The 19,152-nt window shown below is 41.1% G+C and overlaps 1 protein-coding gene across 6 annotated transcripts in view; it reads left to right on the top strand.

The window, feature by feature from the left end:
- The window catches only part of lrba (LPS responsive beige-like anchor protein), a 237,930-nt gene that overhangs the window by 119,372 nt on the left and 99,406 nt on the right, over positions 1-19,152 (top strand). For all 6 annotated transcript variants that reach the window (XM_050044707.1, XM_050044706.1, XM_050044705.1 and 3 more), the window contains exon 36: positions 4,734-4,900. In XM_050044707.1, the coding sequence (XP_049900664.1) occupies positions 4,734-4,900 (167 nt within the window). The remainder of the gene's footprint in view (positions 1-4,733; positions 4,901-19,152) is intronic.

Raw genomic sequence — 19,152 nt, 5'->3', positions numbered from 1 at the left:
TCAGCCACAGACAGTGGGGGGGGGGGGGGGGGGGGGGGGGGGGGGGGGAAGGAGGGGAGAGATACTTTGATAAGTGTTGCGCCTGCGTTAACCTTGATGGCCGCTAGCAGTGGGCCGGTGCCAGCAGCAGGGATCTGTTTCAACTGGATTAGATTATTTTTTTTCCTCCTGTGCTCCAAGAGAAGGAAAAAAATCAATACTTGGGAGCACGGCATGACAGGGGCATCATTTCAGAATTGAAGTGGCTGTCAGGCATTGTCATTTGGTGACTTTTGTTCGCCATTGTACTTTTAAGCCCTCATTTTTCTCCCCCTCCTCTTCCTTTCACTCGTTTCTTCCCTCGCCCATTGTCTGAATTCCCCTGGTGACATTTTATGTTGCAATTTGAAAACTCGAGGCCAAGAGATCAAGTGCAAGAGAATCTCTTTGAAACCAATTGCTGGACTGTGTTCAGCATCTACTTTTGTTTAGCGACCCCCATCCTCCTTTCTCATTTCATCCTCTTGTCTCCCTAGACCCTCCATTGTGTTCCAGGAGGAATTTATTTGTAGTATATTTGCATTCTTTGATACCAGACAAGGACAAGCCTGATGTCTCGGCTTCGTCTGGACAGTTTCTCTGCCCGTTTGTAAATGAAACCCTCTGGGAGTGCTTGTCGACGGATGTGAGAAATTGGAGATTCTCTCAGAGCGATAGCCCAGCCTTGGAGAGTGTGTAGCCCTGATGTGCCACCAATGTCAAGAGATTGCAAATCAAGCGCTTTAATAACATCTCTGCTGGTTTTGTTTCTTCCTCCTGTTCTCCAACAGAACCTTGAGACCCTGTTTTTGTCAGCCGGCGTGTTGAAGGCTTGCTGTGGCACGGCAACACCACTAGACCTTCCTCTGTCACTCTAATTGATAAACATAGGGCTGATATCTTGTAATGAGCCTCCATTCTCCAGCCTATTATACTGGTTAACCCTCTCAACCCAGCGAGGGAGAGGAGGAGGGGAGCCGAGGCATCATCTGACAACAACTACAGCATTTAGATAAGGCTGACACTGTTACAACACTGCGAAACTCATCTCCTCGTTTTCCCTGCTTATTATTTGTAGAATCAGCACGGTAAAAACATGACTGCCTGGCAACGTTAACCACAACAACAATTTTTAGCAACAGGCTAACAGGCTGTTTTATCCTCTGGCTCAAAAACAGGTTCAGTAATGTGATTAAAATGCATGTATTTCAAAGACTTGTCTGTATGTGCATATTGCCATTTTCTACCATTATGTGATTTTCGAGATGATTACTGTTCTTTCCACTCCCCAGTCACTTCCCCAGCAGCCCATTTCCTCTCCAAACTCCAACACACATCCATAGTTATTTATTTGAACTGTTGATGAATTGTGGGAGACACGACTCAGTGTAATTGACTCGATTAATGCCAGCCATTATCATTTCGTCTTCACCAAGCTGTCTCCTCCGGCAGAGCCAGGCACTCGCGCCGGGCGACCCTGTCAGCCAGGCCATGTAATGGAAGGTGCTGCCCATGATTACAGTGTCGCAAGTCATAACGGTCTTACTGCCAGCAAGTTGTGCCCTGGTGGCTGTCTGGGTAGGAAGCTAACAGAGGCACGGCGTCTACCGCCACGTTTCTTCAGCTGTATCGCTTTAACTTGGTAAATGGAAGTGCTTGTCTCTTTGTATGTATTTTTATGGTTGTTTTCTTGTCAAAATATGCACACTGACCACTTCAGTCACTCCAAAAGAGGCATGTTTGTAATTGCAAGCAGGAACAGATACTTTTAATTTGCTTCTTATGTTTCCTCAACATTCCTTGAAAGGAAAGAAAGAACAGTTTGTTTAAAAATACCCCAAATGCTCCTTTTTTTAGTTTCTGCCCTTTATCCTGTCAGCAGACCTGGATGGAAGTGAATGCAGGATGGTGCCAACTGGGAGATTTAGTTATTCGCTTTAACCTTCATAATAACATAACATAATAAGTCCTTCATAATACCCCCGCATATTCTCTGACTTCACATCAACGGAATGACCCCGGGAATTAACAGTGACTTGTCTTTTCCACTTACAAGCGAACCCAACATTGGGTTTTAATGGCACTACTGATGTGCTCAGCTTTTTTGGTTGTTATTTTAGGGGTGAGTCTGTGAATTTGGCCTTTACTCCTGCAGTCGACTTTGGCTTCGGATATGAGAAAATCCCATTACAGCATGGAGGGTTTGGGTGTTTGGGCAGGCTCAACACACAGGTGATGAAGTGTTTGTTTATGGTTATGAGTTTGAACCCAGCACTGTTGATTAGTACTGCAGACTTTACATGTCTCAGACGGGGGCAGATGGAAATGGACTTTATAGGCATGCTACTTATATCTGTGTAAAGGACGGAAATCCACATCAGCATTTATTTTGGCAAAATGGATCATCTTTGTAATTGTGTGTGCATTTTTCTGAGGAAGTGCTTCTGTTGTTCCACATTAGAATATTGTTTTTTGTTTAATATACAGCATCTAATGCTTTTTTTTAATGCTGAGTGTAACTTAGGGCTGCAAAATATGTCTTTATTTTTTTAACTGTCATCATGATATCAAGTCACATGATGAACACATAATGAAAGTCTGCAGTATTGCACAATGTATTAAATTACATTCTGTCTGTTCGTGCTATTTGTCTGATAAGTGCCATGCAGTTACCTCTCTGGCCAATCAGACAGAGCCCCCACTGTTAGGCATCGTCTCAGGCAGAGCTGCATGCATGCTAGTGAGGTGTTTTCGACTAGTCCTGCCGTAAAATGTGACAAGATAAGTGCCGATTAATGTGCGAATGCCAGAGAGGAACTGGTCCATTAAAAACCAAGCATATACTTTGTCTGGCAATATTTTGGATACAGGAGAGACGACTTGGCACAAGCCAGCGAATCCTCATACAACAATTCATATGATAACCTATGGATTAGCGGCCTACAAATGACGTTAGGCCCTCAACATAAAGTTATGCATTAATTGTAAAGTTACGGAGATTAGGTTTAGGCAAGTGAGGTTACTGAGGTTAGGGTTAGGAAAAGAAACATGACTCAAAGCTTACTTGCTGTCCTCCCCGGGGATAGTCCAGAGAGAAAGTCCTGTGTTTTTTGACCCATCCACTACTCCAACCAGCCTCGTCCTTTTTTTGCTGCTGTCAGCTCATTGCTCACGTGATCTCAGCCTTGCCAAATACATGGGTCATACACAAAATACTGGCCCATGATTACGTAGGATATGTACGATATTTGGTGCATTACTTTTTTCTGGAAAATGTACAAACAGTGCATGAGAACAGTCCGCACCAGCACAGGTACTGTGCAAGTCTGAGTCAAGAACTGTGTACACTTTAATAGCTCTTTATTTATCGCAAGTAATACTGACATTGCCATTTTTGACAAAGTTGTCGCATATTTTACTCATATTGTGCAGCCCTAGTATAACTAGAATTGTGGCATTTTTAACACCATCCTCTTAGTCTCTCCCTTTGGTCCAGTCTTTTGCTTGTCCCAATTCCTGCTTGCCTTCAGTTCCACTGATCAAGATTAATGGACATGCATCACACACACACACACACACACACACACACACACTCACACACTCACACACACACACACACTCACACTTACACCCCACAGAGAAGCAAAGCATTCTCCGGTTGAAAATTTCAAGCACTTACCTGAAAATTCCCTCTCTGTACTCCCTTTATTTCGCTTTTTCCCAGGTCATCATGCTGGAAGGTCAAGGCCCACTTTAATGCCACACAAAGAGACATAGATTGATAATTAAGGCCCGGTGGCCTGCAGAAAAGCCCCGCTAATGTGATTTATACCTATAGATTTTCTGTCAGATATGAAATGTTGTCGTTCAAATTGAAGAGGAGGACCCATTATAAAGCGCTTTACTGGTAACTTCGGGAGAGCAGGTTGCATTTGTTCAGCCATGCATCTGGATTAATACCAGTGGGTTAGTTTAAGGTTAATTTGATCAGGACAGCAATATACAGCTGAAGCAGCATTAATAATTGAATAAGCTTTTCTTCTTAACACTGCAGCCATTTGCTTTAGTTGCTTCACTGAGAACACGCAGAGGAAAATAGAAATGCATCGATGCAAGCCTGTATGGCTAGCTGTTACTATACATAGCACATGTTTTTCCCCGTCCCTTTCCTTATGCTCACCTTCAATAAGTATATCACTTTGAAACAGCACTTTCAAACTAAGCCGAGCGTTTGCAATTGAAATTGATTCTGAAACAGAGATTGGAAATCAAAACACTGTTTCAAATTATAGCTGTTATTTTCAGAAGGTGTTTTACTTTTCCCATCGCTGCAGAGTTCAAAGGCCCATTCTGATAACAAATTCCGACAGAGAAAAATGTCCTCCCTGTGCAATGTGGGTATCGTGTGATTTGGTGTGCCGGAGGGCATTAGTAAATACGTGTCCACTGTTATTAATCAACATGACACGAGGACAGAAATGACCCTATGCTTTTCATTTGGTTCTACTCAGAGTAGAGTTTCTCTATGTGAAAACACTGTCTGTGTTATACCTTCCTATAGACCTGTTTTGCCGTATATATGCTACAAGATACGAGCACGAATTATAATATATATATGCTGTATAAATCGGTCTCTTGACACATTTGTGCATGCCTTTACAACATACACCTTCACTGGCAGAATGTATAATGCATCTTTTCTCTTTCCCTCCCAGTCGAACTGTGCTCAGTACGCAGCGGAGAAGAGGGATGAGGAGAAAATGTGCGACCACCTGATCCGAGCGGCCAAGTACCGCGACCATGTGACAGCCACACAGCTCATCCAGAAGATAGTCAACATCCTGACTGACAAACATGGAGCCTGGGGGAGCTCTTCCGCAAGGTAAAACAAAAGTCTGAACCAGAGCTTGATAACTGTGCTCATTCTGGAAGTTGTCATTTCACTTTCAAATAAGATCGTTATTAGACTTTAGCTTGTAAAATTGATCAAAGTAGGGGGAAGAATTCTGTGGTGATGCTGACGATGTCTTTGCTCAGCTTTATAAAGATATACACACACATAATGCATTTTACATTTTGTACATGTTTAATCTGTTTTTTTGTACATGGCAGCTGTTTGCGTATATTTTTCTTGTAAACATAAAAATGACAAATAATCCGCTGATGTTTTATCACAATTAAGTTTAATTCCCCACAAGCGAGGATAGCATAGAGAGACAATGTATAGAAAAGCCTTTAATTAAGAGGATGCACCTGTTTTGTTTTTTTATGAACTGTGTTCACAGCATGTAATTTTCTCAGCCTTGAAAATTATTCAAACCACTGTAATGGTTTTAATCTCATCATAATCTTTCTCATCCCCCCAATACTCATTGCTTTGATTAAATTAGATTTGCAAAGGTGAAAATGTCAGCTGTGGGTTGAATGATGCATTGGCTCGAGAGAGAGAGATGCAAGCCATTTAAACAGCTCTGCTCCCATTAAGAACAGAGGGAACCCTATCCTCTGTGTTGGTTTCGCCAAATAGGCAGCAGAATCCAATGCAGCTATTCCCTAATGATGGCTGTTTGTGCAGGTAGTGTGTAATGGTGAGCTGGAGAGACGGCCGCTGGCTCACGCTTGTTAGGCTGAACCAACTCTCCAGAGACTCGTCTAGCGAGGGTTAGTTTGCTATTGGATCAGGAGTCTATCTCCGGCTGCCTTTGTTTTCTTTCCTTTTTTTTTTTTTTTTTTCTTTCTCGTATATCAGGATATGGTGTATTATTTGTCATATTTTTCTTTCCTTGATCCCATCTCCCTGCCTTCCACCTCTTTCTTTCTATTAGTCTCCATGTGTACTCACACAAAGCTATTTACTATGGAGATTGTGTTCTACGAGCCCTGGCCAGAAAAGTCCCCCATTACCGGCCCTTTATGCCGTTGTGCTATTGATGGCTTTCCTAATGGCTGCCGATGGGCGCAGGGAGCCATTGGCACTGGGCCTTGGAGTGCAGCGCTCTTTTAATAAATCACAATCAGTCCTGTGCCATTACATCAATATTTTTGGTCAATTACTGTGAAGGTCAGGTGGTGCAGCTTCGCACCAGAGCCTGTGGTATGCGGGCATAGGAGAAACATCTGGTGTTGCAAAACCCAGAAACAGAGCAAGTAAAGGAAAAGATGGACACAGAAAAAAAACTCCCAGGCACACCTGCATACCTGCAGGCGTCTTTATATAAGACATGCTCAATCCCTAATTCCACACACAACAACAAAACGTGGGGTGCAGCACCATCCCTGCCTGTAAGTACAAACGGCAGGGGAAGGACGGATACACACAATGAAACCATGCAACCTTTTTCCAGCTGTGAAAATGAAATCCAGGAACACAAAGACAATACGCAGCTATGATTACGACCTTTTGTTGCTTGGGTGTAAAATCCGAGCTTGCCTGCTCACACGCCATAAAAACGTATTCCCCAAAGTTTCCATTCAATAAAGAGTCTGAAAATGAAAATATTATTTTCTCACAAGCTGATGGGAATTGTTGTTTCCTCACGGCAGGCATCTAATATCTTCTGACACAGTGTGACCCGCCTGAATGCAATTTGTGTCTTAATATCCAGCTTACAGCGGCCCTGGCCTCTGGAGAGAAGAGGTGTTAGGTGATTTTCCCTTTTCCATTCCCCTGCTTCGTCTGCGGTTCTCTCTCTCTCTTCTTTGCTCTTCGTCACAACATACAATTTCTTCTCTCCTTTTCTCCCACTCCTTGTCCTTTTGCTCTTTCTTGTTTCGCTATCTACTTCAGTTGTATCACCGGGCGTCCAGGGAGGATTCCTTCCACCAGACAGAAGCAGTATCTATCGTTTTTGTGCCCTTGTCTGTCATCTAGTGTCAAGGCATAGACAGATCCACAGCCAGACAGATAGGGCGACTACCTGTTCATCCATACATTTCTGTCCCAGTGCCTCGAGACTCAGGTGTACAACATGCCAGCCTGCTGTCTTTTTAAGGGAGTGGAAAAAAGTAAATGAACAGCTCGCAAGATAGCCACAAATGAAACAACTGGCAGATGTCATTTTTTTCCTCACCTCATCTCTCCAGTTTTTTCCCCACCTTTCTTTGAGCTCGGGTCCACTGAGCATCCAGACTGCTGCAGTGTTTATTTGGGTCAGGAATCATCTTTCATGTATATGACACCTAGACAAAGTCGACGGACAGAGAGGGGAGATGAGGGCAGATGATGGAGAACGCCAACTCACAGTCTCCGGGGACTCACACTACTCTCCTCTTTTTCCCTTCTCATACCTTCTCTTTATTGCATTCTAATAGGCTGACTAATGTACCATGGAAATTCACTCTGGATGCAGGAAGCGGGGGAAGTAAAAGGAAGGTGGCTGCAGCTGAAAAAAGGTTGAAGTGTGATGATGTAGAAGCAGTGCACACTTTATATCCAAGGCTGCTGTTGACAATCTGCTAATGTAGCCACTCTGTGTGAGGCAAATGGAAACATTATTCAAGATGCAGAGGTTTAGGTATACTCCATGGCAATCGCTACACTCCTACTTTGTCTACTCTTTTCTCTCAGAGCTGTATCACCTTTTTTATTCCTGGTTTATTCCAACAATCCTCACCTTGTACCCCCCAAAACACACACACACACACACACACACACACACACACCTCGAGCACCAACTCCTCTCCCTCTGCTCCTCCTCCCTCATATAAGCAGCTCATTTTCTGCAGCACCACTGCTCTAATGGACGCCCTTAGGCTAGAGGCTTCCCAGCCAAGGGACATCCATCTTTTGGCATGTCACACTCCTGCCCGGCAAAAAATCTTTGTGATGTGCACTCCAATTTTTCTTCAGTAAATCAAATCTTCCTTCCTTCAGAAAGACGAATGCTTTAGGGTTGGAGTGTTATAGAGAAAATCAATGCCGGCAAAATTGAAACAGTATGCCCCCGTATTGATCGGCCTTGTGAGATCGAAAACGAACAGCTTTGTAACTGTTCCGCTGGACAGTTAGCTGACCTGTAATGGACAAACTATTGATATTAGCATTACTATTTTATCTTGTGCTGTGTCATTTCACCAGCACGCTATTGAAGGAAAGAAGCCGGAGCAGAACGTTCACAGAAAGCTTTTTCCTTTGTATCCACTAATGATACAGAAAATGGTGTGAAATGGTGTCTGCACAATATACTGAGGAGGGTTCTTTCTTTCCGCTTGAGATATATATATATATATATATATATTTAAGTGTTCCTTTAAGAAGGAAATATCCCTTCCCTTACACAATATCCCCATCAGACAGAATAAGTGCAGAGCAAGCGCTATATACGTTTTCTGTTGCTAAGGCTGCAGCTAACATGTTGTCATTTTAAGTTAATCTTTTGATTATCTATTGTTTGGGCTGTAAAATGTTATAAAATAGTGAAAAATGCCCTCCTAATTTTCCACAGCCCAACATCTAAAATGGCTGGTTTCAAAATAATTTAATTAACAGTGATACAAAACAGAGAAAAGCAGCAATCAAGCTAGAACTGATGATAGTTTGGCGTTCAGGCTTGATAAGGACACAAATAATTCATCTTTTGTTAATTTGTAATTAATTGAGGTTTTCAAAATTGTTGTTAATTAATTTTTAAATAATAGATTAATCAACTAATTGTTTCAGCTCGTCAGTGTAGAATGTGATGAATCAAATGTCCATCTCCAGTTCCTACTTTCTTGTTCATGCACCTCTCCTAATCTGTGCTTCAAATTAGGGCCGCGACTAACGGTTCTTTTATCAGTTAATCTTTGTGTTATTTTAAATCGATTCATGGTTTTGTCTGTAAAACAGAGAAAGTACTTCAAAATGCCCATCGCAATTTTCTACAACTAATCTCAGCATGTTTAAGTTGTTTGTTATATCTGATGGTACACATGCCTAAAGATATATATCGCAAGGCAGCAAATCCTCGCGTTTAAAAACCTGGAACCAGTGAATGTTTTTCCTTGATAATGACTTAAACATTTAAAAAATGTTTCAAGTTTGTTTTGACAACCCCTAAAAAATGCTCTCAAATCAAAGGTATATGTGTATGCAATATGTCAAGCTGTGACAATATTTTAAAAAGCTCTAATTAATTAATTTGATTTGACATGAATCACAGCACTACATAATAATTCCCTTTGTGATCTGTGTCCCCTCTCTGAATTTGGAAGTTTTTGTGGGTCTGTAAATGCAGCACAGGTGGAGGATCAGTCAGAACTGATAAGATCAGAGGTAAAAGCAAACTTTCTGTTGCTGCCATTACACATCTTAGACCCAGCAATGGACCACTGGTTTCATCTAAAGTGGCTTGAAAAGACAATAGTCAACACGTCAATGAGAGCTGTAGTGTTCTAATTTTTACATGAATTAAGGCAGTGGTTCCCAACTGATGGGTCGCGGTCCAAAAGTTGGTCACCGGCCCATTCTGAATGGACCAAAAGTGACTCGCAAACATGTCAAGTTTGTAAAAAACACACTATATATTTTGAAGTACAGAGCACAGAGCTTTTATTTTGAAGTGCTGTTTCCTGCTGTGTAGTAACTAACAGACAGCTACTTGACAGAGGCAGCAAACAAGCTTGATGACATGGCCAAACACAAGTATGATGCTGAATATATTCAACTGTGTGGTCCTTGAACTAATGACTAAGGAGAAGTCTGGTTCCCATGGCTAGACCAGTTGGGAACCACTGAATTAAGGGAAGGTTAAAGGAGCAGTGTGTACCTTAGCTCTCACCCGTCTTTCCAAGTATGTCAAAAAAACTACGGCGGCCTTCAGACAACGAAAAATGTCAAAGGCTCTCTCTAGAGCCAGTGTTTGGTTTGTCTGTTCTGGGCTACTGTAGAAACATGGCAGTGCAACATGGCGTCCTACATGGAGGATCCACTCCCCATGTAGATATAAAGGGCTCAGTCTGAGCTAACGAAAACACAACATTAAATTCAATTTCTACTAATAGATCCCCATAAATCCTACTGTTACTGTTCTTGGCACTCTGCTGCTCTGTCTGTGTCCAGAGTACGCTCTGTGCTCCAAGAGTGAGGTGCTCTGAATAACCAAACGGTAAACATGTTCCAACAGTGCACCTCATGAACAGTCCAGCTCCAAAAATAGAAAACCAATATGTGGAGGCAAATGATGATATTGTGGTGGGCCTCGACAAATAACTGAATGTGCCGGACACCCTGGATGGAATAATTGGGTTTTTCTGTTTATCAGTTAATCAACCATGTAACTGCAGCTCTACTGCTCATTGTCCTGTAGTCCTAATTGGCCTTGTCCCACTCCATGAGCCTCTTCTGGACTGCAACTGTATCAACCTCCAAGTATCCATTAGTTAAGCTCAGAACATACCAGGGAGTTTTGCTTACCACTTTGAGGACGTTCATGTTCACATAGCTTTTTTTTTTTTTTTAAATAAATGATTGCATGAGAAACAGCGGCAGCCCGATTCATCTCTCCTTGTATGCTTTCGTTCCAGACTTAAATCACAATTATGATACATAATACTGAATGTAATGCATGTGTTAAAGCCGAGGTCTGCACAATGTCTACGCTGCCTTGCGTGCATGTTTTATGGACACGCTGTACATTACGGCTGCGCTGTTGCTGTGCACGCAGAGCTGAAAAAGGAAATGGGACTCCAGCACGTCAATGGAGATTATAACCATAGGAAACAAGAACATAACTGTTTAGAGTACACTGACTCTCGGAAATGCGTGACACGAGAGGGGCAGGAAGACCGACAGAGAGAGGGAGAGGGGAGATGGATGGAGCGGAGGATGAGAGAGAGATATTTGTTACTGAAGCATCAAAAGTTAAGATGGAGACAAAGACAAGACAGGGACATTTTTTCCCCACATCCTTTCCTCTATAGCTGCAGTATACACCAAACCATAGTGCTGAGTGATTGCACAAATGTGTATGTAAAAGGTTGAGAGCGTGTCTTGTTTGCTGGATGGAAAACTCTGCAGCTGCTGACTTATCTGACCATCAGATTGCCTTTGTTGTATTTGGGAATAGAATAAACACTGCAGCTGGATTCTTTCCTGATTCGGATTTATACAGCAGATTTTCCAATTGGATTCATTTCTGCTATCCACGTTTCTACATGGGAATTAATTATTATTTATATTCTAATCTTTGTAGCGTATCCTTTTGTTTCTAATCAAATTTTACAGTAAAAAAAAAATCACTTAAATGAAATCAGGATGGCTGTTAAATCACGTCTGAGGCAGATAATCTCTAAAGAGAACCCTTCTTTACATTGAAAAAACGTCCATCACTTTGTACAGTATTTAACTGGTCATTTATAACTGATAATAGCTTTTGGTTTGCTTATAAATACTTGCAGTCTAAACACAAACATGACCTGATGTGCTGAGCAGTGGCAGCTGTAGCAGTCCGCAGCTCCCGTCTCATCCCAGGCAGAGACAGTTGTTTCCTTTAGTCCAGGTCCCGACTACTTCAAAACCAATTAGCTGGTGGCTCAAGTTTTGGTCATCCATCTGCCTCGATACAGTCATAAACATGTAGCATAAACATACTGCATGAAGCAATGAAAGCTTGCCCTCAGTTACGTTCATCTTTCTGTAAACGAGACTCTTTGTATCACACAGGGATCTTCAGCACCAGAGTCCTTAAACGGGTTTAACGCGAAACCCTCCACCTCATTAATCATGCGCCGTGACATGTGTCTGGGACAGAAAAGTTGTGACGGGAGACAAAAAAGGATGTTCCTTAAATCTCTGGGGAGACTGTTGGAGTTTGACAGGCTCGCGTTCCATCAGTTACATAAAATAACGTGCCACGAATGGCCCTACCGTGCAGTCTGGCTCATGGATATGAATTAGAATATAGCCTTAATGATAACATTTACCTCCACTGTATATACAGTACAGTGGCTGGGGCTGTAAGGAACAGTAACAAAATGTCATGGTGGAACATATTAACAGCTGATGATGTCCATATGTTAGCATGGTTAAGTGTTGCCGTGTAGACCAGGACTCAAAAAATTACACTCAGTGGATCATTTAAAATGACAAGAAAAAGGCGAGTGGTTCAGTAAAATCTGGTGCTTTTAATCATTGTTGTGGAAATGATGAAATTATTTTTTTCATTATTTATAGATTTAGTTTTGACGGCACCTTTCATGTTCCAAATCCCGAATGTTGTCTCTGGCTGGTGATATCACGTCCAACCCCTCTCACATTTTATTTGAATATGATCAGCTTTCACAGAAGATTTAGAGTCCCACAGGCCAGATTGAACAGGGCGAGGAACTCTTTTGTCTCTCAGTCTGTCAAACTGTTTAATCAGAGTTTGGTGTAAGTAGCCACAGTGCATCTGGGTCGAACACTGAATGTAATGGGGAATAATTAATTTGTTCCGTGATGTCTGATGAGACGTGTAGAGTTTGTAGTGTGGTATTGTTTGGTTAAATTTTGTATCCATTTGTATAGATCTGATAGATCTGGTCAAGTTTCTTGTAGAAGGTGGAAATTTCAACCATTTATCTAACTTTTAGCTATTGTTTTAAATGTGTGTGTGTGTCATCATGGCCAAATGTCGTACTATTGATACTAGTTGTAGCAGAAACTACCACAAAAGGCCCTCTGAGTATTTTAGCAGGTGTCTGTCTGTCTGAGGACGTATTTTTGTCAACGCAATAACTTTGAAACAATGCAAGATGCAGTAACGAAACTTTAAGTGTGCAGTTAAGATTGAAATAAAACGCTAGTTCGAAATTGGGTGTGGTCTGAGCAAGGGAGCAAAAGTAGAGGGTGTAGGAAGTGGATGTAAGAAACAATTTACGCCCCTGGCCAACGTTGGCTTGAAGTCGTGGATTGCTGTATCGTGGCTGGAGTGATCTCATCACAAAATGGTCTCTAGTTCATCTGAAACTTCGGAGAATTTTCCCACATAGCTTCAACCATAGCTGCTGCTCCATTGCTATGGTCTCTCCTACTTTTCTTTAAAAAATAAAACCTTATTTCAAAGTGTCAGCATAGATAGTATGGTATCAGAAGAAGCATCAGAAGCACGCACATACAGATGAAGCATTGAGAAAACAAAATGAAAAGCAGTGCCAAACAGAAAAAGACAACAACATCAAAATAATTCTAACGCCTGGGGGAAGGTTGCCAGAGACACCCAATACCAAAACTCTGGTATGTTAAGAAATACAGCGGCGATAGGCTTGAACGCCATTGTATGACCTCATTCGATAGGGACTTTAATTTGAGATTTTTTCATATGTAAAAGTCCAGCACTTCAGCTTTAAGATCAGCCATACATCAATTTAAAATATAGCAATATTTGCAAACACAAATATGTAAAATACATTTTTTATCTAATATATTTTTTTGCTCTCGAAACTTTCCACGTAGCCTTAACATCTGCAGAAGTGCCTCAGATGTACCCTTTGAATCACTGCGTCAAAGTACTGACTATATGCACAGTGACAGGTTGCTGTAGTGTGTCACCAAAACTGAAGGTTAGAATCGACAAGAGCTTTTCAGTTTAACCAATTTACCCTAAACCATTTACATCTCTCAGACCCGCTTCCTCGTATTTTTGCACCATCAGTATTGTTCATCCTCCTCCTAGCAGCTCAGAGATGTAATGGAATCCTTGTTATGAAGAATGAAAGAGGGCCGCCATCCCAGAAAGACCAATTACACCATCCTACCTCCCTGCCTCGCTGCGCACAGCCCAGTGTGACTCCGTAGCAACTCTCAGATTTATGAGTTTCATATACCCTTAAGAAAGTATATGGCCTTGGTGGAGCAAGGTCATGATAAAAGGGTGCTGATCAATATCTGAATGAAAAGCCATTTGGGAAGTTTTTAGGGCTTTTTTCCCTCCTTTCTCCCCGGGTGCAATATCTGCAGAGTATCGATTGTCCGGGGCCAGTAGTTAGTCAAAGGCTATCTCCTTTGACTAACCCCTTTGCAGCGTGTCAGCCCCCCCTCCCTCGTCCTCGTGATAGATTGGTATGCTTCCAGCCACTGTAATTACACCATGGTACCAGCAGGTCATTTATTTCGCTACTTTCACCATTTGCCAAAAAATTGCCTTTATCTTTAGAATTCAGCTCTTTCTTGTGCAACTAAAGCAGGAAAAAAGGGACACATAAAACACCAGCGTCCCCGCTGACGAGAGAGGAAGACTGAGGATCATCCTGTAGTCTCGTAGATCTTCAGCTTGTATTCTTGCCGTAGATTTACTTTACACCGACCCCCATCCTAGTGTCTGGGTGCAAGTTCAGCACCACCCTAAGAGGATCAGACCAGGAGAGCTCAACGTGTAAGATTCGTGATGTTAAGAGCTGATATTAATGATGATGGAGGGACAGATTTATTCAATCTGCAGGGAGTTTGTGTAACAGCAGTTGCAACTCATAACAATTTATAGATAAACACACTCGACAGAAGAAAGGTTTTAGGAACAGAAAACAGAATTAGAATAAGAACCAAAAGCAGATTTCACAATGTTTTCTATATTCCTGCAGAAAATCTAATTATACTATAAGCAGAGTAAAACAAACAATATGATCATATGAAAAATTCTGGCTCTAAGGTACAGTATAATGTCTGATGTTCATGAGCTGTGAAGCCGTATTAAACTAAACAAAACTCCCAATATGAGCAACCTAATAAATCACTGAAAAAGACTGTATTTAAAATTCAAAACAGATTTTGTCAGAGGCGATGCTTTTTGTTTCCCTTATTTTTTTCTGTTCGATAACACGAGTCACTTTCTCCAATGAAGAGATAACTACATGGCCATTATAGTTAGTCAGACTTCTGTTCATATGATCGTCTCAATCACCTTGCAGTGGAATTGCTGCGCTTGACACACACGCCTACACACACACACACACACACACACACACACTGTGCTGTAAGTGCTGTATAATGGGCACGGCCATATGATGGAGAGAGGGGAGGAGGTGCTCATGAATAGCAGACAGCCTCGCTTGATGAGATTGCCGAGCCTTGTTGTCCTGCACCACGCTGAAGCAGGACGCATAACACAACAGTGTAGAGAGTTTAAGGGAGATTGTTTATCCTTTAATAAAGTATTAGTAAACTCCTTAGCTAACAAGATAGATCAGCTAATTTTGTTGCCATTTTTGTGTTGTTTCAGAATCAAAAACTAAGCTGGAATTTATGATGTTTTGCTTTTTAAATAGTTTAAAATCATGTCCTTTAAACTACTTTTTTTTGTGTGTGAGTTTTTATGCAAGACGTCTTTCTGGTTTTGGCGTTTTAGGTGTAAACGTGGTCTCGTGTGTGTCGTAAATGTGAACTTTAAGATGAAAATTAAAAAGAAAACCCTCCTTAGACTCTCAATCTCTGCTGACCTTGAGCTTTTCCACTGTGTTTTTCTTTTGGGGTGCGCTGGAAACGTTGGGTTCATATTTGTCATACCATTCAAGATCAGCTCTGAAAGCTAGAGGTCAGAAGATTATTACAATAGGCCAGTAATGGCAGAATTATGCAACTCCGGTCCAGTGGATGCCCTCATTACCTCGCAGTAGTGGTGATAAATGGCCTTAAATGCATGTTGTCAAAATCACAGGAAAAATGTGACCCTTCATCAAAAATACAGATGGTACCACTTCAGCCATGGAGCAGGGAAGTCTGTGTGTACTATTTATTACGTAGCTGATGCTTAGATAATTTTGATGAGGCCAGCCGTGATGCTATTTTAACATTAAACAATAAAATCAAGCACAACATTTTTCATTTGATTGGAAAAAGCTTTTTTCCACAACATGTTCTCCTGTCTTTGGTCAATATTTACTGCCATACTAAACACAACACTTTCCCTTTTACCTCCCATGAAATCTGATGTAATTAGTGTGTAATTGTCTGGCTTTTTGTTGGTGAATTTACACTGAGTGTAATTGCTGCTAATTGGAAGCTGCGCACTAAGCCGGTGGTAATTAGGGCTCGATTTGCATTATTTCATTTGGCTGCACTGCATTGTGGGGAGTCTGAAGCCTTTGCCTCCCACCCATGGGAGTACTTTGATCCTCACAAGCCGGTGATGTTGCAGAGATGCAATATCAGTGCCTCTTTTTTTTTTTTTTTTTTTCCAGATCGCTTTTTGAAAGCTGTTGGATAAATTGGAGTTAATTGGGAGGAGTGGTAGGTTCTTATGTTGTATTGGTAATGAGCGTGTGTGCACTCTTGTGTGTTCGCAGCAAATACAGTGAAAAGGGAGTTAACAAGAGTGTGATAAAAGCAAAGGATGTGGGTGTACATGGACTTTGTTTCAGTGTGAGTGAATTCCTTGGCTCACATGTAAGCTAAGATTTGTTTATATTTTTCTCTCTAATCAAGTGCATACTCTTTTATTAAATAAGTTTTTACAAATGCTTCATCAAAGATCTGGTGCAGTGGTCCAGCAGGATATTTAAATTCATATTAACAAAAGACAAATTAAATGACTTGATCCTGTGATTGATAATAAGGACGGACAAAATTACACGTGGACTGTCATTTGAGGGGATGAGATGGAAATGTTGCTGGGTCTGTGACCCTAACATTACCTCTGGTGAATCTTGTAAACAACATTAGCTGAGGTGAATTAACATACACACATGTAGATGGTCTCCTGTAAACCTCATCGGAGCGGGAAGGATAAGCATTAATGCACATGTAGAAAATCACTTCACGGCAAGACTTAATCATGCCAAACAATTTCAGCGGGAAGGTATTTGGTCCTGTTTCATTTTAATTTGAGTCTGGAGATATCATCGAGGTGATCGCTGCCACCGTTTGACAAAGAGCCAGCGCTCAAGCAACCAGTCCTCAACATGACAAATCCTCAATCTACTCCCGCTCTCCCGTTTCTTCTAAACACATGGTTTATGCAAATCAAAGCAAAATGATCTTGGGGATAGCAGCAATGTTTGAGCAATTTGAGGGCTGCCAATAGGAACTGGCATTAATATAGAATAAGCAAGGAGAGAAATCTCTTCTGCATATGCAGGTCTCATTGACTGTACCCAAATTAATTTAGCAGAAAGGTTATGAATGACTGTTTGTGCCCAAGTGCAGGCGCTTGCGGTGATATATGAAACCATATTCGCTCCGCATGTCCTGCTTGCTATGATAAAGGTCATGTTATCATTTACATAATATCAAATGCTTTGACGATAAGCCCGTGCAAAAATATGTAATATTTTCTTTACATCTCCATATTCACCAGAGGTAAATTCTAACGTTCCCTAAAAGCTGAATTAAAATGAAATAACATAAAATAACCAAGAAGGAAATTGGATTATTTTCTTGTTCTAATATCAGTTTAAAAGCAAAAGAAACTTTTTAAATCTGGAAATGGTTAAAAAAAAAGAAAAAGCTGTGATGCTTCTCTCTGGACAACCCTGTCTGATTGAATCTTGATGGATGGCAGTCATTTGTCCTTGTCAGCAGACAAACAGTGGCGCCGTAGAAATAGCAGTGCTATCAAACTTTCAGGAGCTGCAGGGAGAATCTATTAACATGTTTAAACTGGCCATTTGATCATCCCAATAACGTGTGATGATTAATAGAGGTGACTTGGAACGTGGATTGGGATTGTTTATTTTAGGGTTTCTTAATGCTAGATTAGTATTGTATTTAGGATGGGATTAAACCTTATTACCCCCCTAGGGAAATTGGATTCGTGCAGCAGGAAACTGTAAGAGTCAATACAACAAAAGACGTATACGTATAAATCTTAAAATAGTAACAATGGCATTTTGGCAACCATCTGAATTACAGGGCTGGGCAGTATATCCATATTTTATGTTATGATGAGACTAGATATCGTCTTAGATTTTGGATAATATCGTTAAGTGGGTTCTTTTCCTGTTTTTTAAGGCTGCATTACAGTAAAGTGATGTAATTTTCTGAACCTACCAGACTGCTCTAGCTCTTCTATTTTTTGCCTTTACCCACTTAGTCATTAAATCCACATTACTGATTATTATTGATTAAAATTCTCATTGTGAAAGCACCAATGGTCAACCCTACAATGCTGTCGCAATATATATTGTTCAAAAATATAGTGATGTTTGGTTCTCCGTATCCCCCAGCCCTACTGTATGATAGACTTTGTATTGATTAGTATTTTAAAATGCCAGTTAGGGTCAAATAATGAGATTCCAGTCATCAGCTGACGTATTAATCTGGCATTTATACATTCCTGTAAATAATTGTGTGTCTTGCTTGGTATTTGGGTGAGCAGCACCCATGTGTCAGACTATAGTTTACTGTAGAGGACATGGTTAATGTAGTTCATTTGGCCCTCCACTTTTCTGAAGGCTGTTTTGCCAAATAAGCATTTCATTAATCCCGACCCAGCTCTCATACTGAGCACTCCTCACAATTAAACCATTTGTTTAGTATGTCACCTCGCCATGCCAGATCTACTTGGACGCCTGCTCTGTTTGGATGTAAATGGACAATTTAGTAGCGCAATTGAGATCTTAAAGAGCCCACCAGTAAAGTATCTCCTTGCAAGAGTGTTGATGGTTTGTGTTGAGTTTATTAAATTGAAGGCATAACTGTTTTGTTAACTGGTTAGGGAGAATGAGCATCAGGGCCACATAAAAGCTGAAACTTGAGCTTCCCCATTCGTCCTCTGTGTTGGTAAACTTCCTCAAATTTACTGCTTCGGAGTCCTGAAGAGCATCCAAAAGATGTTTAAAAAAGAAAGAGAAAAAAGACGGTAATTACTATTTACTACCTCACATAAAACTCTTCCGGACTCTGTTTCATCAGTAGTCAATGTGGTCTACATTAGAAAGACTTGGTATGGCTCAACAAATTCTCTTTAGTACACACAGACTCAGAGCTCCCACATGTAAGGCGTGCAGTGTTATATATTTAAATTTTGCCCAGATTTTTAGGGAACACACACTCCGTCTGTCAGATTGTCTCTCCTCCACTTTCATCATCAGACAACAGTCACTTCAGGCTTAACGAGCTGGCCTTCCAGACACCTTTTATGACCGAACTAATTACTAATTACACAAGTGGTTGGCGTGAGCCACAGCACAACGTTGGCCCTTTGTTATTTTAATTGTTGTTATTTTGAAGAATGGTGCTTCAGT

The sequence above is a fragment of the Epinephelus moara genome, chromosome 5 (genome assembly GCF_006386435.1).
Source record: "Epinephelus moara isolate mb chromosome 5, YSFRI_EMoa_1.0, whole genome shotgun sequence".
In the NCBI taxonomy this organism is placed as follows: Eukaryota; Metazoa; Chordata; class Actinopteri; order Perciformes; family Serranidae; genus Epinephelus; species Epinephelus moara.
This window is presented reverse-complemented; position numbering and strand designations above follow the sequence as displayed.